This window comes from Pagrus pagrus (genome assembly GCF_965226575.1).
Source record: "Pagrus pagrus genome assembly, chromosome: 1".
Taxonomy (NCBI): Eukaryota; Metazoa; Chordata; class Actinopteri; order Spariformes; family Sparidae; genus Pagrus; species Pagrus pagrus.
In genome coordinates this window covers 28717163-28742907 of record NC_140185.1, presented here as the reverse complement: position 1 = coordinate 28742907, position 25745 = coordinate 28717163, and the positions used below count along the sequence as shown (strand labels likewise).

At 43.4% G+C, this 25745-nt stretch overlaps 1 protein-coding gene across 3 annotated transcripts in view; it reads right to left on the bottom strand.

Annotated features, from left to right (window-relative positions):
- Positions 1-7831: 7831 nt before the first annotated feature.
- The window catches only part of spata17 (spermatogenesis associated 17), a 35178-nt gene continuing 17264 nt past the window's right edge, over positions 7832-25745 (bottom strand). The window contains exons 8-10 of one of the 3 annotated variants that reach the window (XM_084358986.1): positions 23008-23156; positions 22271-22372; positions 7832-7976 (exon numbers count right to left, since the gene is read on the bottom strand). In XM_084358986.1, the coding sequence (XP_084215112.1) occupies positions 22288-22372; positions 23008-23156 (234 nt within the window). In that variant the 3' untranslated portion in view covers positions 7832-7976; positions 22271-22287. Of the gene's footprint in view, positions 7977-22270; positions 22373-23007; positions 23157-23974; positions 24888-25745 lie in introns of those variants that run through there. The other 2 variants (XM_084358987.1, XM_084358988.1) reach the window with 2 other exon arrangements.

Genomic DNA, 25745 nt, shown 5'->3' with positions numbered 1-25745 from the left:
TTCTATCTCACACCGTCTCCTGATGAGCATGTGTATGTGTTGTGTGTGTGTGTGTGTGTGTGTGTGTGTGTGTGTTGGCAGCTGGGACTGGTAAATGATGACTGTGTCTAAATGTTGATCACTGGGAGATGCTCTGTTGTTCTGAAATGAGGTGGTAGGGGAGATGTGTGTGTGTGTGTGTGTGTGCGCGTGTTTTGGGGGGTCGCTGGCAGATGTCAAACAGTTGAAGCCTCACACAGACGTGCTGACAACTCTCTTAGTAACTGGGCACCTTAGGGGGGCCAGACAGGTGTGTGTGTGTGTGTGTGTGTGTGTGTGTGTGTGTGTGTCTGCGTGAGAGAGAGAGAGAGAGAGACAGAGAGAGAGAGAGAGAGAGGGGAAGCAGACGTGACCTACCCCCCTCCATCCCTTCCCATCTGCATCCTGACATCTGACAGGGGCATCACACCAGGCCAATCCACCTATTCATGTGTGTGTGTGTGTGTGTGTGTGTGTGTGTGTGTGTGTGTGTGTGTGTGTGTGTGTGTGTGTGTGTTTCATATCCAATAGAAAGGTAATAGTATGTAAATGACCCCACATATGTCATCCATGAGAAGATGGGGATGGACACACACACACTTTTCCCCCCTCTCTATTACACCCACCCACATACACACACTTTATGCCCTCAGGGTTGGGGGGTCTCGGCCCCTGTCTGATTTCTTTGGGTCAGTTTCTCACACTTCTGACAGGGTCACACACCTCTCCTCTCATTATTAACCTGCAGTAAAACGCCACGCGGCCAAACATTGAGTGCACATATCGGTGTGTGTGATTTAGAGAGAGGGAAAGAGTGTGTGTGGAGGGGAAAAATGACAAACTGTTCATGTGTATGTGGGATGGAGATTGAGACGGAGAAACTGAGGTGTGTGTAGGAGTGTATAGAGAGACAGATAGAGTCACTCGATTGTGTGTGTGTGTCCTCAGGGCATTACCTATCACATTAGCGATATGACAGACTGCCCAGCCTCCTCTCTCATTTCCTGTCAATCAAGCCCAGTACATCACATTCAGCCAACAATACCTCACTTTAAAGAGAAAAATCAGCCAATTACAGCTTTAACATGCGGCCCCGGTGCTTCAGGACAGTTTAATGTACATCTATGAACATTCAGCACCTTTTAGTAGCCCTTACCCTCACAGCTCCCATCTGCAGCCTTAAACCCTGCAGCCATTTCCAGTCCAGGCAGCTTCCACTTTAATTTGCTTATAATATTATGCAAGATTCCCCTGAGGGAGAGGAAGAATCATAAATATTTTGTGAAGAATAACGGATGCAGTGAATATATAAGTTGTCACCTGTTATCGAGGCTTTTGTACAGACTGCAAACTGATGCGGCAACAGACACAAGGGGATCAAAGTGACATGAAAACATATTGCAGAGAGAATAAAAACGAGAAGTGTGTAGGACCGTACTTTTTGCTCCCATGATTCACAGTGTGCTGCCAGATTTATAAAAAATTAAATCCCCTCTAAATTCCATCACAGTAACTGACAGGATTATAGTGTGTGTGTGTGTGTGTGTGTGTGTGTGTGTGCGCGCGGTGACAGGTGATGAGAGAGCCCTGCTCTGTGGTCACTGCTGATACACAATAGGATTACAGCCAACACTACCTGTGTGTGCATGTGTGTGTAAGCAGAGCAGTGACCAATGGCAGAGGCTCCTGCATGATAAACAGCGACTTCATCTGTCTTTGCTCCCTCTTTCTTCGTCTTTATCTATCACTCCATCTATCTCTCCAACCATCTGGACCCTCTGTCCACCCCCCACCCCCACCAAACCCCAACCCATCAGCCAGTCATCTTCTCTAACACACACGCAAACACACGTGTACATACATGTTGAGTGCTTCACGAGTGAATGTTCAACATATGCTCAGAAGTTATGTTTGTGTGTGTCTTGCATGTACAGTACAATTTGCAAATACGTTTTGAAGGAAATGCATATTATTTGTATTGATTAATCTGCAGATTACTAATTATTTGATTAATCAATTATTTGTTTAGTCAATAAAATGTTTAAAAAAGTTATCCATTGTCCAAACAATTGACCAAATCCAAAAGACTCATTCACTGTCATAAATAAAAGGAAAAGCAGCAACTCCTTATATTTAAGAAGTTGGTATAATTGATTATCAAATGTGCAACATTTAAGACTTGGCTACCTGTCAACTGCATACTCAAAACAAACAGCATGTCACCAGACTAACCGCTAACTGCTGCTAACTGTGGCTGCCGTAAGCGAGTTAGCTCGATTAGCCATGCATCTAATGGTCCAGACAGGGAGCTCGGACCAGCAGGGGAGTGTTAGTGTTTACACCACGAGCACATCAATGTTGGACCGGATCAGGCTGTAGCTAGCTGGCTAGCAAGCCAATTTCAGTCGATATTTCTGCAACACAATACATAGACACAGGCGGTCATAATGTCAAAACAGTTTTTCCAGATAAATATTTAGACTTAGATACGATACATTTTTCCTCCTTATATTGGAAAAAAATTAACTTAAGGGGCACTTTGTATAAACAGAAACATATTCTGTAGCATTCAAACCTAATTTCTAGCAGACAGGGTTTTTCCAGTAGTAGAGACTGTTGAGTGGAAACACATTAAAGCGAGAGTGTGCAGAACAAGTTGGATAAGGTGCAGCTGTACAGTGATGCACATGTAAAAGTAATCCCCATCTCTCTCTTAAGGCTGAAATGCCACTGCCCGCCCAACAAAGAATGAATCAAGCCATGTGTTCATGAATGTGTAACACCATAATTAGTGTGAGCATGCATTGTCTCTGTATATTGTTATGAAGACATTGTCTGCACATGTATGAAAGTGTAGCGTGGTGTGTGTGTGTTTGTGTGGGTGTGTGTCTGTGGCCCCCCAGGCTCACTCCATCAACCTCCCCTCACCACCAGCTGTCTCCCCTCATTTACATACTCTCTCCTCCCACTAATGGAATTAGCCACAAGTTTCCTGAGGTGAGGCAACACACACACACACACACACACACACACACACACACACACACACACACAAACACACACTCATAGAGACCTATAGACACAAGTGTGTGTACTGTATGTGTGCATGTGTACAAGATAGTTTGGTGGTGATGTGTGTGTATTGGGGATGGGCTGCGAAGGTCAATCAGAAGACACACAAAGATTGCGGCACAATCCAGAACTACTCTGACAATACAATGAGAAACTAAATACAGTGATTATCAGAGCTTCAGTCCTTCATGATACCTTTCAGTTAAGAGGTTTTTGAGGCCAGTAAGCCTAAAAAAACCTGACAAATTACTAATTTCAGTAGACTACTCTGGCTCTCTCAGTGTAATGGTTTCACACCTTAAAGCCGTGTTCATACCCTACTATAGTTTGCAGTAAACATTGATCTTCTCCGCCTCTGACAGCCCCGTCACTCCCCTACTTTCGCTCATCTCAGTCAGGGCTCGTCACTGACCTCACAAAGATGGAAGAACCCCTCCACTGAAGTCAGGACAGCAGAGGCACTGCTCATCTTTCTGCAGCATGCTGAAAACTCTCCTTTTTCAGACTATAGCTAAACATGCCTTACTAGCTATTGCTAACGTCTCATTTCATTCCACTCTTAGTTGTTTGCTACAGTACTTTTTACATGCAGGTTGAATGTACTTTTAGGCCTTTTCCATGGAAGATATGTCACAACAGGGTGCCTCAGTCTCAGTGTCTCTGGTTCAGTGAAAAAACAAAGATCCAATAGTTGAAACAAGTGTTTCAGTAGTGGTCTAAATATGTGTGACTGAAGAAGACTCAAATGTCAAATGTGAATCTAAATGGCATACCCAGTATTGCATTCATTTATAGGGGTCATCTATGCTGGGGTAAATGTCCCCACCACTTTTTGAAATGCCCAATTTTGTCCCTGTCAGTTTTTAAAAGCATAATTAGTTACAAATGAGCTAAAAAGTTGACTAACAAATGAGAAAAAATAAATTGTCATACGCAATTATCTACTCTGTGGTCGTACGATCCCCTCATTACATGGCCTAAAATCACATATACTGAAGACCAGTTCAAAAGTGTTTTTTTCACAGAGTGGGTAAGCGAATCCTTGGAGGATAAGATTGTTGGACCTCTAAAGAAGATGTAGTCTCTTGATGGAGGTGAATGTGAACTGATCCTTCCTTACCATGACCTTGAGAAAGTTTCATAGGTCCCAGTCAACGTGCTCCCTCAGCCTTTGTTCCTCCTTCTCTTTGCCTTCTCCTTTGCCCCTCACCACCAAGGCGCTCAGTTTCCTTTTGTTTTGTCCTCCATCTCTCCGTCAGCAGGTCCCGTCCATCAATACAGAACTGTCAGTCACTGCAGTGACAATTGGCAGCTGTCGATACAGTGAAGAAGGCCACCAGTCTGTATATAGGCTTCAGCTCCTAAAATGCTATCAGCTGCCAATACATAAACACACACACACTCTCACACACAAGTACATGCGTGGCTTAACATACACAGAAGAACACACACACACACACACACACCTTATTCTCTTTGCATCCTCATCACACTTGATCATCGCTGACGCAGGAAAATTTGGTTTGGTAGCAACGAGATCAGATCAGATGAGGAAACAAAGAACCACCTTCTGACTATTCAATCTTTGGCAGCACACACACGTGCGCACACACACACACACACACACACACACACACACACAGTCTTACTGATGAAGGTCTATGAGTCACTGACACATGGCTCCCCCTACTGGAGACCTGTAAGACCTTTGGCAATGACATTCCAGCCCCTGGTTACACTATCGCACATTAACATTCATTAATTGATTCAATCATCCATCTCTTCATTTAATCACTCCTCCCTCTCTCTGCCATCCTCTTTCCCTTCACTTTATCAAACTTCCCCTCTTTCTTTCCTGCAGTCTTCTGTTATTCAGCTAAAACGTGCATCCTTGTACCTATCCTTGTCATTACTTACAGCTTTATTTCCTCCCTTATACCTCCTCTGCTTTATTTTGTCCTCTCTAGTTTGTCTTCTTTTTTCATGCCCATAAGCTCTTTCAAACCTTCTTTTGAGGTTTAGGTGCAAGAGCTGAAAAATGTTGACCGTATCTCTGCATGTTTCATGTCCTCTTTGGACGTATACATACAACTTTGAATAGATATCACATCTGACGGAGAGTCAACCCTTAAAAGGGATACTGGATGACAAACAACTTGGATTTCATTGTTTTGGCCTTAACCCTAATCTATCCATTATGATCATGTATTACAGTTTTTAAACTCTCAAAAACTGACCATGAGTCGGTTTTGCTTTAGAAAGCACGGTAGGTCAGGTCAAAGTTGAACTCGGAAGCTGGTCTGCAAACTGTGCTGAATGTTTACAGCGGACAGTTTCTCAAAGTGGGAGACTCATGACAAGGTTTTAACCCTGTATTGGATAAATAAGCATTTCAGATTGGCAGTGTGAGAACAAAGTGGTGAGAACAAATTTAAATGTTCCTTTAAGTTACGCAGACTCCTGCAAACCGTTTATATATGTCCTTTAATGGAAAACATTAGCAGTTTCGTTGCTGCCTACTGTATGACTATAATGTTAAAGAACCGAGTGCAGCAGAACCAGATAGACACACACAGAACAAAGAAAACAGCAGACGTAAAGAATATACTGACAGGACTTGGGAGGGGACATGCCTGTCTGTCTGCTTTCTCTCGCACATGACGCACATGGCGTCCATCCGTATGAGAAATGTGATTACAAATGAGAGTGTGAGTGAGAGAGCGGAGTGCCACAGCTGGCATGGCATCTGGCTTGGCATATCGTTGCCCGGCCTCGCCCGCTGCCTGCGCGCTCTAATGTGGCTGTCGACAAGCCCATTAAGAAGCCATTACTAAATGCTCTGTCTCTGCTCCTCTTCCACGCCTTATAGCACAGGCCCGAGGGAATGCCAGCAACATGGAGGAGAGGGAGAGGAGAGGGGTGAAGAGACAGACAGACAGAGAGGAAAAACAGGTGGAGCAAAGAATGAATACGGGTGGAAGTTTATCTTAGAGAATTAACAAGTAGATTTAACGTTAAACTTTTGTGTCAGTGACTGTTTCAGAGGCAGAAAGTGACGGAGAGGAGAGACTCTGAACTTACTTTATACTTCATCATCAAAACAGACAACTACATGAGGAAGTTCTGCCTCGGGCTCCAGTAGATGGAGGTGTCAGATGAAGTCTCCACGTCCAGACAAAGTTCAGTGCTGGTCTAAATAATTTACACTCACATTTTATATAAGCTACCAAAGTCTGACAGTCAGGTGTCAGAATAAAGAAGATGAAACATGTGTGGAAGATACTGAGGTATATTCCAGAGCTGAAAAAAAATACTTGACTAACTTAATCAGTAACTATTTTGATGATCAAATCATGTTTTATAACCAAACATAAAAAATAAAAAAAATCACCGGTTTCAGTTTAACAATGTTAATATTTAATTGTTTTCTTAATCTTCTCTGGTTTAAAGTTTGGACAGTCAGACAAAACAATACATTTAAAAATGTCACACATAGACCAATCAATTAAACATGGACATAGGATAAGCACTAATTATGATTTGTTTCAGCACGAAACTTGACAACCTGTATCGTATCATGAAAATATGACTCTCCTCATTTGGACTCGATTAGAAACAAGATCATCGTAGAATTTAAATGTTTATATATTATTTTGTTAACCGTCACAGCTGTTTCCCATGTTCTCTCTGATGGCAACCTTCAGAGGAAATGACAAATATCCCTGTGCCAGGTTTAAGTATCTCCATACTACTTGTCCCCAACTTAGCCAGCGAACTGTGTTTTAAGCTTGAAACAAAGTTAGCTGGCAAACTGTACTGTGGAAGCTTAGCTAAGAAAAGGCAAATGACAATGTCACGATTGAAAGACATACACTACACTTGGGGAATGTCTCTTGACATGGGGCTACTTATTTTGAAAATTGACCGGATGCTCTGTGCCGTTTCTGTGTATGACTTACTGTCTGGCTTGACCTGCTCTGTGCAGCTTGACGCAGCTGCTGTCTGCTTCTGTCAAAAATAGACCCAGTGCGTATTCTCCACGCAGCACAGCAGAAAGCTGCTTCTGGGACGCTGCTGAAACGCGCCCTGGCACAGCTGGTGGAGCCACAAGAATTGTCCAGAATGGCAGCAATCAGCTCCGGCCAGCGTGTCGCAACCGTAACGCGACACAGACGTTAACGCAGAAAACAAACACTGCTGCCATCAATGCAACCGAGTGTATTGTGTTTGCAGGATTAAAATGAAAATAATAAACCTGACATGGAGACGTTCACTGAGCAGCAACAAACTTCTTTTCAATTTCTCTCCCATATCACAAATGCAAACAACTCATGCCTAACAGCAACTCTAAGGGGACACACTACTTTTTTATGCCATCTGGTGGGGGGCCTTTTAAATCTCGATGTTGTCGGATGGCTGTCAGCCATCGGCCCAACCCTAATACAGTACGTATCTTTTCCATTGCTGACACTGTCACTGCCTACAGGCACACATACTGTCTCTTAGAACGGGTCACCAGATTAGACCTGCTAGTGTTGCACATTCCCACTCGGTGACTCTGATTCACACACATTCTGGACTACACAGCTGACATATTAGGCAGCAGATAACTGTGTTAGAAGTGTGTCAGGCTACCTGAGGTGAACCCCAACATGCCTGAGAATACTGAGCTGAAAGACTCAAGGAAGATACATCTCAGATGAACACATCAGGCACTGAAATAAATACAGTATAACAAAAGTACAATCATCAGTCTTTTCTTTATTTGTATTTCCCTTTATCTTCCCAGGCCAAGAGGAGGTGTGCCGCACAATGAGGCCTGCCTTGGAGTACAGACAAGGAAGCTTGTCAAAGGTGTTGTAGGTGGTTAACGCTGTCTTGAACGGCTGAAGGGGAGGAGAGGCAAGGTAGAGAGGAAACGAGGAAGAGGGATGGAGGGAAATGTTTAAAGAATGGGGGGGAAAGGAGGGACAAAAAAAAAGAAACATTTTACTTCAAATGTTTCCCAAGGATCCTCTTGAGCTAACGAATCACAGGTCACAGTGTCTTTTATTTACAAGATTTCTTTTAATTGAGGCTGTGCACCTTACCTGCTGGATCTGCATCTGGGTACATGCTGATTAATTCCAGTTAATTAACAGCTCAATTTGAATTAAAGTTGTCAGTATATGGTGTGCTGTGATGGCATTTGATTACGGTCTTCACACACTTTTGAACAAAAATAACATCATCCCACAAAGGTGGCTGAAGAACAGAGGCTGCCATGACAGTTTTTAAGCTTTCATAAATGTGGATAAAGGTTTACATCCAACCGACATGATTCACAAATACACTCACCAAGACTGTGTGTAACTTCCTGCTGCGTGTGTGTGTGTGTGTGTGTGTGTGTGTGGAGCGGTGAATTGCTCTTTTCATGAGTGACTGTGACAGGTTTCTCATCAGGCCCTGAAGCCTCCGCGCAGTTAGAGACCATGTACAGCACAGCCCCCGAACAACAAACACACACACTCGCATGAACGCACGCTGAACTGGGTGATGGTGTAAAAGAGAGAGTTTCCTGTCAAACTACAGAGTACCAGAGACGTACTCGGTACCACACATGCCTGCGTGTGTGTGTGTGTGTGTGTGTGTTTGTGTGTGTCTATGCGTCTGCACCGGCTGCTGGAACTAAGCGGGGCTCTTAATCACGGTTGTAACGGGCAACATTACCGGCAGCGGCAGCAGGCTAATGATGAATGCCCGAGTCTCCGTTCAAACCCTGACCTCCTTTTCTGCTGCGATGCACAAAAAGCTTGCGCTCTCTCACCAAAACACACACATACACGTGCATTCTTATACACACACACAAACAGGCATTAGTTTGCATCGACACATACGCCCTGAAGAAAAACACTGCCGACGCAAACGGACACACACAGACACGCAAACACATTTTTGAGCCAGCAAACAACAGCCAGCAACCTGGTCGCTCGGAGACTGCATTGTGCATGTTAGCGTGCGTGTGTGTGTGTGTGTGTGTGTGTGTGTGTGTGTGTGTGTAGGTATGAGATAATGCAACCTGTTCTACAATTTATTCTTTTACCCAATCACACATTACCTAGAAAGCAGCGTGACATCCCCAAAAAACTCAAAACATATCCAAAGCTTGGCACAGTAAGACGACAGCGAGAAAAACTATGAAGTAAATGAGAGAGACAGAGAGAGAAAGAGGTGGAGATATAAGAGTATTAAACAAGATGTAAATGAGAGGCAAAGAGACGGAGAAATAGAAATAAAAGAGAGAAAGAGAGATCAGGACATGAGAGAGACAGATGGTGAAAAAAAGGGAAGTAAACGGGAGAGATTTTGCAACAGAGGGAGTGAGTAGTTCTAAACGAGTGTAAAGTTTTGATGAAGGACAAACTAATGTCAGGGACTGGGGCGGTTCGGGCTTCCTGCTCCCCGGCTACCACATGTGATCCCGCCTGTCACTCACACTCCATCGCCATGACAATCATCGTAATGCCGACGCCTGGAGGCGGGGACAAGCCTGTCCTTGTAACAAACAGAACCCCTCCGCGATCTGACGCCAGCAACTGCCGAGAAGATCTCACTCACACACACACACACACACAACGGTGATGCCACACAAATAGAAACTCCTGCACACAAAAAGTTGAAGCGATTTCCAGTTTTAAATTCAGCTCCATTTTTCCGGAAACAATGATGTGATGTGATGTGTTACCGTCACAGCGTCCAGAGTGTGCTGCGTGTTTTGTCAAACGCATTCATTGTGTAATACGAGGCATGCAGTTGCTTGTGCATCTGGATACGCGTGTGCGCCTGTGTGTCTGTGTGTGTGCTTATACATTTATTCATTGTATGCATTCATAAAGTCCATGTGAGCTTGTGATTGGTGTGTTAACATATCATATGTGTATGAGAGATGAGTGAGAGAGAGACAGAGACTGTATGTGTGTGTGTGTGTGTGTGTGTGTGTGTGTGTGTGTGTGTGTGTGTGTGTGTGTGTGTGTGTGTATGCTAGCCATGGGGTAGGGAGCAGGGACTTGTCAGGCTGAGGAAAAGATGGCAAACTGGATGGTGATGCCAGCCCTGTGTGACAGCTCCTTCACACACATATGCACACACTCGCACGCACACACATACACACATGCTGTAACCCCCGAAACCTACCCTAGCCCGCACTCTAGAGCTGTGAAAGCTGGGACGCAGAAAGAAAACGAGACTGGTGGAACCTCCTTTTACCTGGAGGCTGATTGGTGTGTGTGTGTGTGTGTGTGTGTGTGTGTGTTTGGGTGTGTTTGTGGGAGGTGGTGGGCTGGCGGGGAGAGAAGGGGAGAGGGGGTTCAAAGTGTCACATCAATTTGTGGCTGTGCTGTTTCTGAAAGAGGCTAACCCCACTGCCACTTAGGCTTAACACAACACTGAACAGCATACTGGCAGACAGGACACATACATACAGTATGCACATGTACGCACACACACACACACACTTGCAGACGTACACAGAAATGCAGGCACACACACAAACACACACACACACACACACACACACTTTCAAACAGATTTCCAGTCACATTTCAAACCCCTCACAAGGTGTTTACGTACCTTTGTCATTTTATGTCCTTTATGTTTTTTGACAGGGCTTCTTAGCTGTACCAGACTTAGCTATAAGCTAACTTACATCTGCCCTGAGCAAGAGACAGAGGTAACATGTCTGTTAAGAAATTTATGAAAACAGTCACGAGACAAAACATTTTCACTATACGACAACAACATCACAAAATCAGCAATCACAACAAGATTTCACTCCATTGAACAGCAAGATTTCATGAGATTAAGACACACACACACACACACACACACACAAGACTTGAAATCATAAAAGCACTCTCTTATATAACTTTGTACTGCGTCCCAAAGTATGTGTCGCTCTCACACAGAGCGCCGATTTTGAATATCGACTGCAAAACAGTCACTAAACAGGCCGTGGATGCATTTGAAGACTTCATCACACACACACACACACACACACACACACATTTTTGACTTGAATGTCATTATCTGAAAATCTATCAAAGCCTGAAATTGTATTTTGGCGGGATGCTCCAATGTGTCTCCGAGCCCAGAGCGCAAGCAGCCACCGGAGGTGAGGTTGCTGGTTAAAAACCCCCAGGGGTGACCTGGCCAGGGCCCCAGACCACTTTAACCACTCGTCTCCATTAACAGGCTCCCAGATATCATTATGCTCCCTGGGGACCAGGCGTGCTCTAACCAACCATTTACCCTCTCTCCTCTATTTCTCTCTCTCATCTCTCCCTCGCTCTGCCATGATGTTACTCAATGAAAAAAGACAGCGGGAAGAAAAAATATGAGATTGATTTATTTGCTTCAGTGTTCTTTGGGATGGAGTCCTCTCCCTCTTTTTCTTTCCTGTTTCTCTCTCTCTCTGCAAACTGAAACCAATTAGTGAGCAGAGCACTTGTAGCGGGGAATGTAGGGCAAGCGAGGAGTAATAAAAAAGTATTGACTTTTCTGTGACTGTACGCGGCGTGAAAGGGGTGCCGCGGCCTTGTCCGACATGAAAGGAGCTCCATTAATTTCACTTATTTCACCCAGGCCCCTGTCAGGAGGCCCTAATGCGTCCCAGGCGCACTTCTCACATGCAGGCACTCAGACAGCGCAACGCCGCTCTAGCCTGGTTACCAAATGAGTTTACATTATATATCAGAGCGAGAGAGAGAGAGGGGAGTGCAAGAGAAAGGAGTAATTTCTAATTCCCTGGTTGAGACACAAAGCGAGGCCTTTCACACGTAGCTAATTTTGCCCCAGCCTCACCTCCTCATCCTCCTCCTGCCTCGCTTTCTCTCTCTCGTTCTGCATCATGTAAAAGCCACAATTCCAGGAAAATGACCTACAGTACCATAACAGGACTATGACAGGAGCGTAAGATATCAGCCTGAGAATATGATAGTAAAATAATTTGGTTCCAGTTTACTAGTGATCACTCTAAAGCAAAATTAGACTGCATGTTTAATAAACTTCTGCTGCAAAAGTGTAAAAGGCCTGATGTAGAAACAATGCTTCTCATTTTAACAAACAACCTTACAAAAGAGTGGATGTTTTATAGTAGATTAATACTCAAACTAGTTTTCAAGCAGCTTTATCATCTGCCCAACTTTGATTGATCTTTTGTGTGTTGTTTAGAGATTTTAGTCTCGCCTTTTTTTTCTTTTTTTTTTGGCTTCACACATACGGTTCTCGGCAAAAATATACCATAAAATCATCTGTGGACAGTCATATTAATATCATACAAGCGTTTCACTGTAGTTTCGGTGTATCTGTAGAATATGTCACAGAGATTACTAAAAATATCCACAACAGGTGAGGGCAGTATTTTTCTCTGAACAGAAACTAGAACGGAAAGGAAAACTAGAGGTCATCTTTCGATAGGATCACACAAGCCGCAATGCCTTTCAACATGTTTCATGCCATGAGTACTCAGTTGTCATTACTGACTTATTACAAAACTATTCAGTTTTCATGAGTCTGGCCACACCCATCTTCAAACTTGGCCATCAGTTTTATCTTGACTACGCACAAGTTTTGTGACTGTGAGACAGAGAGACAGACCAATAAACACCTGGCAAAAATCACTTCTGTGTTAGTTCTCCCTACAAAAGGTGTTTCCAGGACCACATTATTCCATAATAACACACGCACGTGGACTCACAAACTGAAAACATCATCAACAGATGACGTTGCAAGCTTTATGGACCATTATCAAAAGCGAACTTCATGCAGAAAGAGCATAGGGCTGCCAGTTAAGGCACCATACACAGACAGTGTGTGAGGCGCAGCAGTTCAGCGCCGCAGCAGTCACGTGCTGGTCATGCAAGTAGTGTGGCCCAGGCGTTAGAAGAAAATGCACAAATCTCAGCAAACATTTTATCATCTAGATCATCTAGACTCAAATCCACCTGATATACAGTTTTTCTTGGAAGTCTTCAGTGAATTTGCCATGGTTTTACCATTATTCTTTGGAAGATTATCTCCTGATTAAGTAAAACCAGTTAGCAACGAGAGGCTCTGTGAACATTTCTCATCCGGCTCTTGGGGCTGGCCCACAGTCGCAATTTACCTGGAATTTTAGCAGCATCGTGTTGTGTATGAGCCTGTGTTTGTACGTGCACGCATGCATGCATGTGTACGGCAGAGATAGACGCACCCCATGAGTGTCTGTGGGTGTGTGTGTGTGTGTGTGTGTGAACAAGAGCAAAGAGTGAGAGGCTATCTGCAGACAGAAACTAATCAGTGTGTGTGAGATAAGAAAGCAGCCTTTATGGTGTATGGTAATCAGCCCCCCCTCGGCCTGCCACCGCCATGCATAATCACCACGACTTATTCACATGATTGATGAAATATGCGTCTGTGAAATCCGAGCTGCTTTTGTTATCATCCTGTTTTTCTCCTCTCCCCCCCCCCCCTCTTTCCTTTTTCTCTCAATCTTTTTTTGTCTTGTTCAACCTCTCTGTCTCTCTAAATATCTCTTCTCGCCTCTGCAGTGGCCGGAGATGTTTGGAACCATGTACAAACAAGAAATTACACACACAGCATGGGGTCCCTCTTGAAACTATGCACATGCACACACACGTACACTCTCTCCACACATACTTTTCTCTCAAAAGGTAGTAATATGATTCATGAGAGATGCATGAGGCAAGCAACATCGTACGAAGAGGAATATGAAGAAAAGGAAGAGGGGGAAAAAGAGATAAGGGTAAGAGAGAGCGAGTAAACGAGGAGACATTAATTGTTCTGTCCTGCAGAGAGAAGTGTCGGCTGGATTAGAGGGGGATGAGAGTAGAGAGAGAGAGAGATGGAGTGATAGATGGAATTAGATGGATAGATGCTTCAGAGAGCTCTTGTCATTGACACTCAATCGCATTAATCAGGGAACGGATGCAGAATTCGCAACTAATGCAACATGAAGAAACAAATACAGAAAGCATTTGAACTAAAAAGCAGCAGCGAGTCCATACGAGGACACAACTACTGGAATGAGTGACTACATTCTGACATGTGTCTGTATTAAGGTTTTAATACTGGACGATGCTATCGGCGATGGCTGACAGTCGACTACTGAGCCCTGCACCATCGTAACATCATGATTTAAAAGGGCCCCCACCAGACCGCACAAAAAAGTAGTGTGTCTGCCATGTTAGGCCAACCCAAAACAAACGGTTACATTAGTGGCCGCTGAGTTTATTTTTCTCCAGGTCGCTGTTCGTGCATTTCTCAAAACTGTGCCATTGTTATTTGTGTTTTCTTAGGATAGCTAGCCGACAGACTTTGTGTCAAGCTACTGAGGGTGAACACAACTAGAAGACGATGAATACACTCTTAAACCCGGCACAGGGATGCATGTCGATGGTGACAGGAGACAGGTTTCTCAGTTGGATGGGTGGACATATGTCAGTTTGGTTGACAGCACCCAACTCTGGTCTACTCACCACCACTAAGAAATGTAGTCTTATGATCAACATAACTTTAAAATTAAAAGAAACATCGGTACTGATATCACTGAATCTCGAGGTGTCTCTTGAGTTTTACAAAGGTCTTATCAGCTAAGAAACGCTTCCTTGTTCTTTCCACAGCACCACAGGTGAGTTGGGGACTGAATTCTGGCCTGTGCTTTACCTACCAACCGACTTGCAGGGCTTAGGTTAACATACAATGCAGGAAGTGCGGGAGAGACACTGCTTGGGAAGAGGGCTGGGACTAGCACTGATTTGGGTTGAAAGTAGGCGCTGGGGAAAGGCGGGGGCTGAGACTGAGGGTAAGATTAAGACTGGGGCTGGGGCTGGTGAATTAAGCCCCCCAGCCTCGGGGTGCTATTACACATCTATAATGAGAAACAGAGAAGAGGGGGGCTTGTCTTTGCACCTCGGCACACCTTAGATTAAATATGCACAATTCCCATGCAAAATGGGCCAGGAACAGCCGGGACCAGCGTTGCTGTCTAATCCCCTGTGCTGGAGTTGTTTCAGCCAGGGTTAACAGGCTCATCAGTCAACACAGGCTGCTTAGCACAGGACATCAAGGCCATTTGCAGGTTTAAGTGTTTGTGATTGCTTCCCTTTCCTGATCCCACAGCCACCCCAACCCCCCGCACACGCTCCCTGTGCTGGCTAGTGAGCATATGAGCCTGCAATAAGACATACACACATATATCACACACGCACGTATATCAACCACGTAACAGCATAGGTAAAGGTGTTGCTTTCTCATAAACAATCCCGCTGCTTACCCCAAAAGAAAGAAAAAGATAGATAGATAGATAGATAGATAGATAGATAGATAGATAGATAGATAGATACAGTAGATAGATAGATAGAATTCCTCAGGAGAAGCAGAACATGGAAAATATAAAAAAAAAGGGAAGCAAGAAACATTAGTGAATCAAAACATATCTTCTACCTGCTATTAGAAAATGTATTCTTTCGTTTTTTGACGGAAAACACACATGTAAGTCTATGTCTGCTGTCTGCTGCATCCTCAATGTCTGTCCACACCGTAGCTTCATCACAATCCATTTACATTTCACAGCCGGGGTTGACTTCTATCACCAACACACTGCTGTATGAGAGGGCTGTCATGTTCTTCAAGTATGTCTGTGTGTGTGTGTGTGTGTGTGTGTGTGTGTGTGTGTTGTGCATTCAGCTATTTGATAGCACACGCACGTGCGCACACACACAACACATAGGTTGTGAAAAAGGCGGTGGGGGGGAGGGAGTGGAAAAAAAGTTGCGGCCAGGTACTGCAGATGGAGAGGATAGAGAAAGAGAGAACAAGTGTGCAAATAAACAAGACAGCAAGGGAAAGAGAGAGTGATGGCAGGAGATAGAGATAGAGATAGGCAGTTATTATACCACACTACGTACAGTATGGTTCAGTGGAGCATATCTGCACAGGGACAGGCGGTCCATTAAAAGCACAGACATCCTTATCCTGCTTGTCTGCCTGCTTTCTCTTACATCCATGTATACATGGAGAGGAAACTCTAAATAAACCTGAGAGCAATCTTGCGTTTGCCTCAGAATAACCATGATGACAGTGCATTTTATACAGTAGGTATCTTTTACTTCCTGTTTTGGGTGTGCTGTCCTAAAATAACTCCTTTTCTCTACAGACCACATACTGTACAAGGATACAATTTATTCCTATTTGGAATGTTTGAGAACTTGTGCATTTGGCTAGATGCATTATGACTGACACCAGTAGTTGCAAATGAAAATGCATCACTACTAAAGCACTATATTGTCCTTCTCGATCTTTATAATGATCCATCTTAACTGCCTAATTTCCTCCTGAAATGTAATGCTTGCTTAACTGATGTTATAAAGATTGTCTCTACATGAGAGATTTTAGCTGTGTAGCACTGCCACTTTGCTGAATTCTACTGATGTTAACAGCAACACCAATGCTCTGTGGAGTAAACACTAAAAGATTACTTGAAAATAACATCATATAAAATCATCACCTTTGTTTTTATTTTTGCCTTGCAGACTATAAATTTGCATCAGACTTGCTGTGAAAGGCCTTGATTTACTGGAGGCCTGAAGGTTACGTTCAGGCCTAAAGAAAAAAAATCTAATTCATCTGCCACTGAATCTTTCTCAAGGCAGAAGTTGTGAATATTTTCAATGATAAATTGCCAACACCATGTTATTTATTAGTTTTAAACAGCAGCTTGACACAAATTCATACAATTAAGTAAAAAAAAATTGGCCTTAAGTGACCCGAGTTAATCCGGTCAAGTCGGGTCCAACAGCTCTGAACATAAATAATAAAGTCTAATGTCATTCATTCTCTTAAGTCACACCAAAATATGATTGCTAATCATTTAATTGAGACTGTCCATTTAATATCATGCTGTGTGCACTCGGCCCTCATCGTTACTCTGTATGCAGGCCTCGCGGTGCAAAATGCCACCGTAATGGAAGCGAAGTGTTGGGTTAATTGATAAATCTGAGGTCCTGAGTAGGAAGGAGTGTGGCAGAGGGAATGTTTTATGGCTGTGCAAATGAAGGGGCTGCAGAGTTTTACACACGCCGTAAAATGGTTATGGAGAATTAGCGTTCTTTCTTTCTCACCGCAGTAACCTGGACACTAATGCAGCAGAGCTGGAGAGATGGATGGACACGATAACATCGGAAATACATACACGGACGGACGCACATAAAAGGTCGACACATATGAGTTCAGGCATTGGCTACCCCAGCCCCACCTAATTCCACTGTCTCTACTTGTGGCCTATTTCAGTTTAGGTATTAATTGCTGATGGATACTGTTCCCATTAAAAATATCCCTCATACATCAGTTGTGTGCATCATGGTGATACATTACGGCTGAAGCCATTAAGAGAGAGCCCGAATGTGTGTGTATGTGTGTAGACACACTTTTTCTGTCCCCGTTGCCTGAAGCTTTGCACCCACAATACAAAAATGACAATAATAAAGCTACACCATAGCAGCTGGGAGGACACTATAGTGCGTGGAGGTGTGTTTGAGTGTGTGATGTTGAGTCGGTAACGAGGACAACATTGGGGCGACATTAAGGTGTACGTGCTGTTGGGCTATTGGCAAGGGTCTGTGTATATGCATGTATTCATGTGCATACATGTGACTGTATATGTCTATGTGCATGTGTTCAGGAAAGCAGGGATGCCTCTGCAAACGTGTGTTCCGGTGTGTACCAGTGTGTGTTGGTTCTGATCAGACGCTAGCTTTTGAAAGTTGTGACGGGCGTCAGTCTAATGCGAGGGGAAGGAAAGGCTCGGAGCGCAGACAGACACAGACGTGACCACTCACTGTAGTGTACTTGATTAGCACGTAGCCTCCTAATTAGCTATCCTCCATGGTTACAGGCAGTACCGCTGGTGACATGGCTAATAACACAACCACAAAATTAGCATGGACAGAGAGGGCTTTCCCATATCTGCATGAAATTAGTTGTTGCTGGTACAGAAGCTAAAAAACCTTTGAGAATGTTATCTCACAATGAGCATTACAGAGCTGGCTGCATTTAAATTTCAAACTTTAAGAGGTTCAGGCACTGAACACTCACAAAAACCTAGCCTTTTGAGAGAGATGGGAGAAGTGGACATAGCTGCAGTAGAAAAACTGAGGTCTATGAAGCTGATCAACCTGGGAAGTCATGGCAAGGGCACACAGGAGCTGGAGAAAGGGCAACCATTACAGCCCTTGGCCAAAGCCGTGGTCATTGAGTTCCTGAAGAGGTGGACACTAGCATCTATGTGATTATGCGAGGATGTATGTGTGTCCTGACAAGCAAGGCTACATTTACATTGATAGAGTTTCTCACTGTGACACAGATGTAGAAGGTAAATAAAGTTCCAGGAGTCAGGGGCTATTTCGAGAGTTTGGTTTGGACTGGGGATGCTGTGTGCTGTACTGCCAAGAGCTGTGATGGTCAAGCCAGAGAGCAGTGTTTGGGAACTACAAAAAAAACTGGGCTATGTTAATGATGAGGCTTCAGGCTGTGTAGAGGGCTGAAGCAAGGCTTAGAGTGATGATTACAAGCAGGGCTAGGTAATGTGGCAGAGGCTGGGTGAGAGGGCTGTGGCTGGGGTTGGAAAATAATTAGGAGCATGGCTGGATAACATAGCTAGATAATGTGGCTGGGGGGAGGCTGGCTGGGCACGGTATGAAGATGATGAGTACCAGGGTTGAGCTGTCCACTCCATTGGCCCTCTGAGCTGTGACAAGAAGCTCTGCTGGCTGCTGCTGTAGCTGGGGGTGATGCCAACGATAGGACTAATGCACTAATTACCACAGAGCGAGAGAAGAGAGAGAGAGTAAACAGAGGTAGAGAGGGATGCAGAAAGATGGAGCATCAGACAGAGAGACGAAAGGGGGGAAAATCTGAGATCTGATGAGCTCTGAGTGACAGCGGTATGACACGACTGGGCTGAGAGCAGGCGCCGCTATCTTCATCATCTTCTTCAACAACATCCTACACAGCAGCAATGTTATCACAGAGGGAGGTCAAAGGGAGGTCAGAGGGAGGTCAAAAGGGAGGTCAAGTTTGGCCAAAACAAACGACTGTCTGAATGGTGTGAGTGTGTCTCTATGCACGCATGCATGTGTGAATGTGCTAGTGTGTATGTGTTCGATATTGTTTCGGCAAGTAGCAATTTGAAAGCTTTCATTTTGCAGCTTCCATCAGAGAGACAGTTAGATGATAGGGAATATCTATATATGTGCAGACTGCAAACACACACACAGACAAACATTTATATACTCACATAACCTATTGATGCAGGGTTACACTTTTAGACCACTAGTGTTGAGGTAGAGGAATATTTTGAGCACTGACTGTATAAAATATGGACTGAGCTTTCTGGTCTGAGTGCCTTAGACCTGCATTCTTTTAAATGACCAGCAGGGGCCGACTTTACTGGTTTCAAAATGAAGTCTGATTGTGTGTAAGTTTATGAGAAAATTACCCTGCTTCTCATTTGATTTGTTCCGCTCGTAAACAGTTTACCAATGACTGCATTTTTGAGGTTTACACTTGGTTTCAAGCAATATTATTTGTATCTCAGAGACTACCAACAAGCACACACCATGAGCAATGGAGGGGTGACATGATGACATCACTGCAGCTGTATTTTAGTCAGTGACTAATCCCATAACGTAGACGAACAGTCAGTTACTCACAGGACAGTTATCATATTTTTTTCTCTACCAGGAAAGGATTAACTGATGTAGGTGGGACCAACCTAGGGATAGGTGAAATACAACAGTTCTCGATTTGCTCTTTGGGTTTTTTGCAAATGAGCCACGATCTGACTGGATTAATGCTGCAATCCATCGCATCCAATGGAACAGTCATCCAAGTCAGAATTCCAAGTCTGAACATTGGGCAAAATCCACGAAGCCTGGCTTTGTTCACAGACTTGCCATACCAACATCAGTTTGCTGCAGATGTCCATGTTTTCCCGAGAAAATACCCTTTGACACATTTAGTTTGGGATTTGGGAATACCGACTCAAAAATATCGACCTCCGACTTGTGATGGATTGCAGCAAGCTGGTCTGAGCTGAAGACGCTGTTTTTTTTCTGCAGTAACGATGCGACGGCTTTCTTGCAGGGATAACTGTAGTCTTTCCCTCTCTAAATACCTTCATGTCATGCCATAAAAAATGATCGTTTCAACAAATATGTTCAACAACAACTGAAGTTATGTCAACCTTCTGTTGCATTATGATGTCACTTATTGCTAAAATCTCAGATGAACGGTTGTTCTACAGCTATGTGGACCAGCGGTTTTGATAGTCGACTGCTCGATCATTCTGTGAAACCCTGAATACACCGTTGTACTGTCTAGCCACAAACCAGTTTTTTGTTATTTGTTGCAAATTGGATTCAGTGATGGCTCATGCCTTGACTTACGGCCTGCGTCGGCTTTAGCAAACATCTGTCTGTCTGTGTGTAGGGTTTCTAATTTGAGTGGTGAGCTAAATTATCCCTAATTGTTATATTTAGCAGCGTCAGTGAAAACCTTCATTTGCCACAAATGCTCAAAGACCCTACAAGCTTTCCATCAACACAGTATTCTACGAATAAAGCATGCGTTGATGCGCCAAGCAAATCTGATCCCGCTCCCCCAGCCCCTGCTGTCAGCTGCAGGAGACCCCATTCACCCGCCCACTCACTCCCCATACTTATTTATCTCCACTTCCTGAGGCCGTGTTAGTTCATTCCCCTGTCGCTGCTCTCTCCTTCCCTTGCTCCTCTCTCTCTCTTGTTTCACTTCTCGTTTCCAGGCAATTGGGTCTGGGTGCTGGTGGTGGGGGGTAAGAGGTTGGGGTGGAGCTGCTGGGAACTTTGTGTGTGTGTGTGTGCGTGCGTGCGTGTGTGTGTGTGCTGGGAAGTGAGCTAATAAAGGACGGTGATCCATGAAAGGCCTTGAGCAAAGACACAGTCAATTACCTAATGCCTGGACCAGACCGCAGGGCCCACGCACACACACTTCTCTCTCTAACAGACTCACACTCACACACACTCACACACCCATGCATGCACCTCATTTACGTATACATGGAGAGGGGGCAGTGGAGGGCATAACTGGGAATTGTGTGCATGTGTGTGGGTGGGTGTGCATATGCGTGTGATGGAGAGCGGCGATTTATTAAATTGCTGTCACTTTTGACAAATTTGCGCAACTCAAGTTGAAAGGGTTAGGCTGCACCGCTTCTCTGTTTTTCCTCCTTTCTTTTAGAGGAGAATAATACCTCTCATGCCGAAACCCAGGCCACCCTTGGATAAACCTGTGCCTGCCATCAGTCTGTAGAGGTTGACAAGCATCGTCTGACCTGCGTTCAAGTCCAAGCTCTAGACCCGAGTTAAACATTAGTTTGACATTGACTGACTTTGATCATATAGGTTGACCACGGGTTTATAAAAGAACTGTATGATCACTATACAATTATTACAGGATTACTTTAAACCTATAGCAGAGACTAGATGTTCTTTCCCTTTCCCCATGACAGTGTGGGTTCTCTTTGTACTATATCCTAACTTCTCATGTACTGTATTTTGATTGTTTGGAAGTCGTTGTTCATCATCTATGTTCAGTACTTGTACAAATCGATGTGGTTGATATATTAGTCAAGGACCTGAATGATGGCTGGTTGTGTGAGGTTATCACCAGACTGTTGTCTATTTTAATGTAGGTGTTTCCTGTTGTTCTGTTTGGTTAACAAAAGGGGAAAAAAGCAGACAGTGTAATATTGGTAGAAAATTAAACTGCATGATGATTCTACATGTCTGTCAAAATATCAATAAAAAAATAAATAAATACATGGTCTTGTATAATTGTGTGCTTGCTGCACTAAGTCTTTGGTGAACAACACATCTGATTGAGGTTTACAACATCTTCATTATCCTGTGTAACACACAAGGTTTGTATGTGAATGTGATTTAAGTGTGGGTTTTTCTCCTTAATGGATTCTGTGAGTGTGGAGGCCAGAAAAGGAAGCATGGCTAGCCCGATGGCTGGGTGGATGTGTGGTATCCAACAATGACTTTGGTGCATAGTGCATAAATGTAAAATAATGATAATAAAATTTGTGTTGCTAGTTTTGACCTACCTCTTCTTGGAGGTAATCTACTGTCTGAAGCTCTTGGCGAAGGCTGGCTGAGCAAAAGAATTGCTGCTGTGGCTCAGATGTTGGAGCATACTTCCTGTTCCTCTGAAACAACAACAATAGGTTATGTGTCATAAAGCTTGTAGTTGAGCTCAGGTTAGTCTAACACATTTGCAAGTTGTTAAAAAAATAAATGTTGGTCATTTGATTGCAGTGAGACAAAAGAATGGAGAAGGAAAGGGAAAGAAAATTGGGTGGTCTTCTACTGTAGTCGGGGAAATTATTGTGTGAGACAGATCAAACAGAGGGTTAATAACAGTACTTCAAACACACTCACACAACTAAGTAGATTAGCCCGTGAGTGGTAATGAGGTTATAGTCAAGTGTTTTAGCAAAGACACGTACACATACACATGCACGATTCCTAATTAAAACTAATACAAGCCTTGAAATAAAGCAGGGAGAGACTGTTTATAATAAACGCCGGTCTGAAGCAGTCTTCAAATAGTCTCCTGGGATACACCCATTAGTTTTCATAATAAGGATGTGTCCATTTGCTACTTAATGTTGCATGAATCTGCTTGTGACTGTGTTGAGTGCATACAATATACGTGTGTTCACTCAAGTATGTGTTCACAAGCATGTATTCCTTGGTGTATATGACAGAAAAAATGACATAATTAGGGAAAACCTATGTGTAACCTTTATGCGTGTGGGTGTGTTTTGCGTATTATTCTCACAGTGTCTCCCTGTACAGCCTTGCGGACTTGTGTTGTCGTAACTGATTCTGGGCCTCCTCCAGGAGTGTGTGAGAGGTCTGCAGACACAACGTCAGGTCAGGACAATGCACGTGCTGCTCCCACACTTCCCCTGGCTCTATGAACAGACCCTGGAATAACCACAACCGCCACCACACACACAGACACACACGCACCAGACACAGATAATGATCACTGTATCTTTCTGTTTCAGACCCCCGCCTCTTTCTTTCTCTGATCCCTCTCCCACAGGTAGTGATGGCTTACTGCTAAAACCAGAGGCCAATCCTCTTCATCTCTCCTCCTGTGACACAGAGACCGAGAGAGAGGCAGAGAGAGAGAAAAAAGAGGAGGGAGGAGTAAAACCAAGCATGCCTGAGTAAAAGTGAGGGACGGAGAGATGGAAGAGGAGCAACAGAATGAAAACACACACTTACTCCACTGCACATTTAGTATATTGTCTGATTAACCTCAGAGACACTTGTGGTTTAAAAAGGCTTTATCTTCCCCTACTCTCAATGATAATATCCCTTATTTGCATTTTTCTGCATTTACTGGTTTCATTTTATCTTTAATTTCTTTGGGATTTGTTTCATGTGCGGAGGCAACATCATCACAGCATTGAGACCTTCGAAGAAAACACCTTAATAAAACAAAAGTAAATTTCACTGCAAGCGAAATCTGACTTTGTCATCAATGTCGTAAACCAATATCACAGGACAAAGGAAACACTATTAGAGGACAAAGAAGAAAAGAAAACGATTTTTTCAAGGCAACACACAACAACAATGAACAGTTTCTTATTTACTGATTTTAGCAGTTTCTGATAAGACTGAAGGTCTATAGAACCGAGACATAACATATCTCAGACAACACTGACTACTTCATTTTTGGTTTTAAACTTATCTAGGAATTTGTGTATTAAGAAAAAAATAACAGGACAAAGGAGTACCATTGTTATCTTTAATTTCGTCTTAAAGTGCTTGAAGTTGCATAAAATGCCCTTTTTTCTCTCCAGCTTTATTCATCCAACTGTTTTTTGGAGCCAGATCTCACAAACAAGTCATATAAACTTAAAACAGCTGTCCGTCAATTTTATTCCTTGTACATCTTCTTGACATTGTGGCTCCTACCCTGGAGTGATGGGGTTCTGGTGTCTACTGACATATCAAAGTTGTGAAGACAAAGAAAATTTGCTTTTAGCAATAAGTTTTCATGCTGTTGCCTGTCTAACTTCACTTCCCCCCTTACCTCCCCCGGAGACTGCATCATGCCTGTCACACAAAAGGCATTGGATACATTTAGACACAATTGTGTTTATTTTACAGGTCAGCTTTTGACATTTCGAAACGCACAAGCAGTATTTTTCTAATAAGTCGTAGGAGGATGGTGCATTTATTAGTGATACAGAAATTTCATTTTTTAAATCTCAACACTTGTTGTTTATTTATTCTAGTTTTTTTGATTTAGATGCAGAATTAAAAAAACCTGTCCGTTACAAATACTAAACATATAAAGCTACAAGATATAGCATGAAACTGTATGTAATTGCTCTTTACTGAGGGTAGCCTCTAAACTTTGTGCAGCGCAGATTAACTTAAATGTTGTTGCTTTGTTTGAGGTGACCTTCAGTTGTTGTTTGGCGTTAAAAAAAAGGAGGGAGGATGAGAGGGGAGAGATAGAGGGAGGAACGGGGACCCTGTCCTTGCTCCTATCACCACGGGATCGGTGGCCTGGCCTGACCACTTCCACAGCCAGCACCTCAACCTTATCCATCACCACTAGATAGTTATCACACCAGGGAGGGAGGGGGTGTGGGGTGTAGGCGTGAGTGCAAAAGAAAGAAAGGGGGACTTCCTGCACTAATCACACACACACACACGTACACACCCACCAAACAGATAAACACAAGGAGGCAGAAACAGAGAAAGACAGACGTGTATAAATATGGATAAATAACGTGTTCTTCTTTATGTCAGCACCAGGAGACTGTCCTGACACCATAAATGAACTCACCTTAACTACAGCCAGCCGGATGCATGTCTGTGTGCGTGCGCGAGAGTGTGTGTGTGTGTGTGTGTGTGTGTGTGTGTGTGTGTGTGTGTGTGTGTGTGTGTGTGTGTGTGTGTGTGTGTGAGAAGTGCAGCTAATAAAATGAGACGGATCCACGCCTCATTTCTGCTCACTTATGTTAGACATTACTAGAAACTAATAATAGGGAAAGCACTTTGCCATAAAGAGCTACAGAGCGTAAATAACACAAATGGTGAAACGGCTCCTCATCAAATCATCAGCAATACACACAATCACATGTGTACATAGACATGTGCACAAAAAGATAAACTGTAGTGAGATACATTCTCAATCGATAGCAGCTGAAAAGTTCAACTGTTGTATTGCTTTAAAGCTCCGTTTATAGGTGACATTTTGACTGGTCATTATTGGAAAACACTGCTGTTACAAATTATTTTAATTATGACTCAGTTCTATTTTAGAGTTGCTTGATAACTTGGCTTTAACTTGATAACCTGATAATATGTCAAGATTGTGTGCTTCCATGTTCGTCTTTTTCAAAAATGACAGATGCATATTTTGGGTACTATCTTCCACTGACCCATTATGTTTAAAAAATATATTATATAACACACTGAATCTTCAGGACCAGAAATATCAAACTAGAGTTCAAAGTTTGGCAATGTAGAAGACAGAATATGTCATAT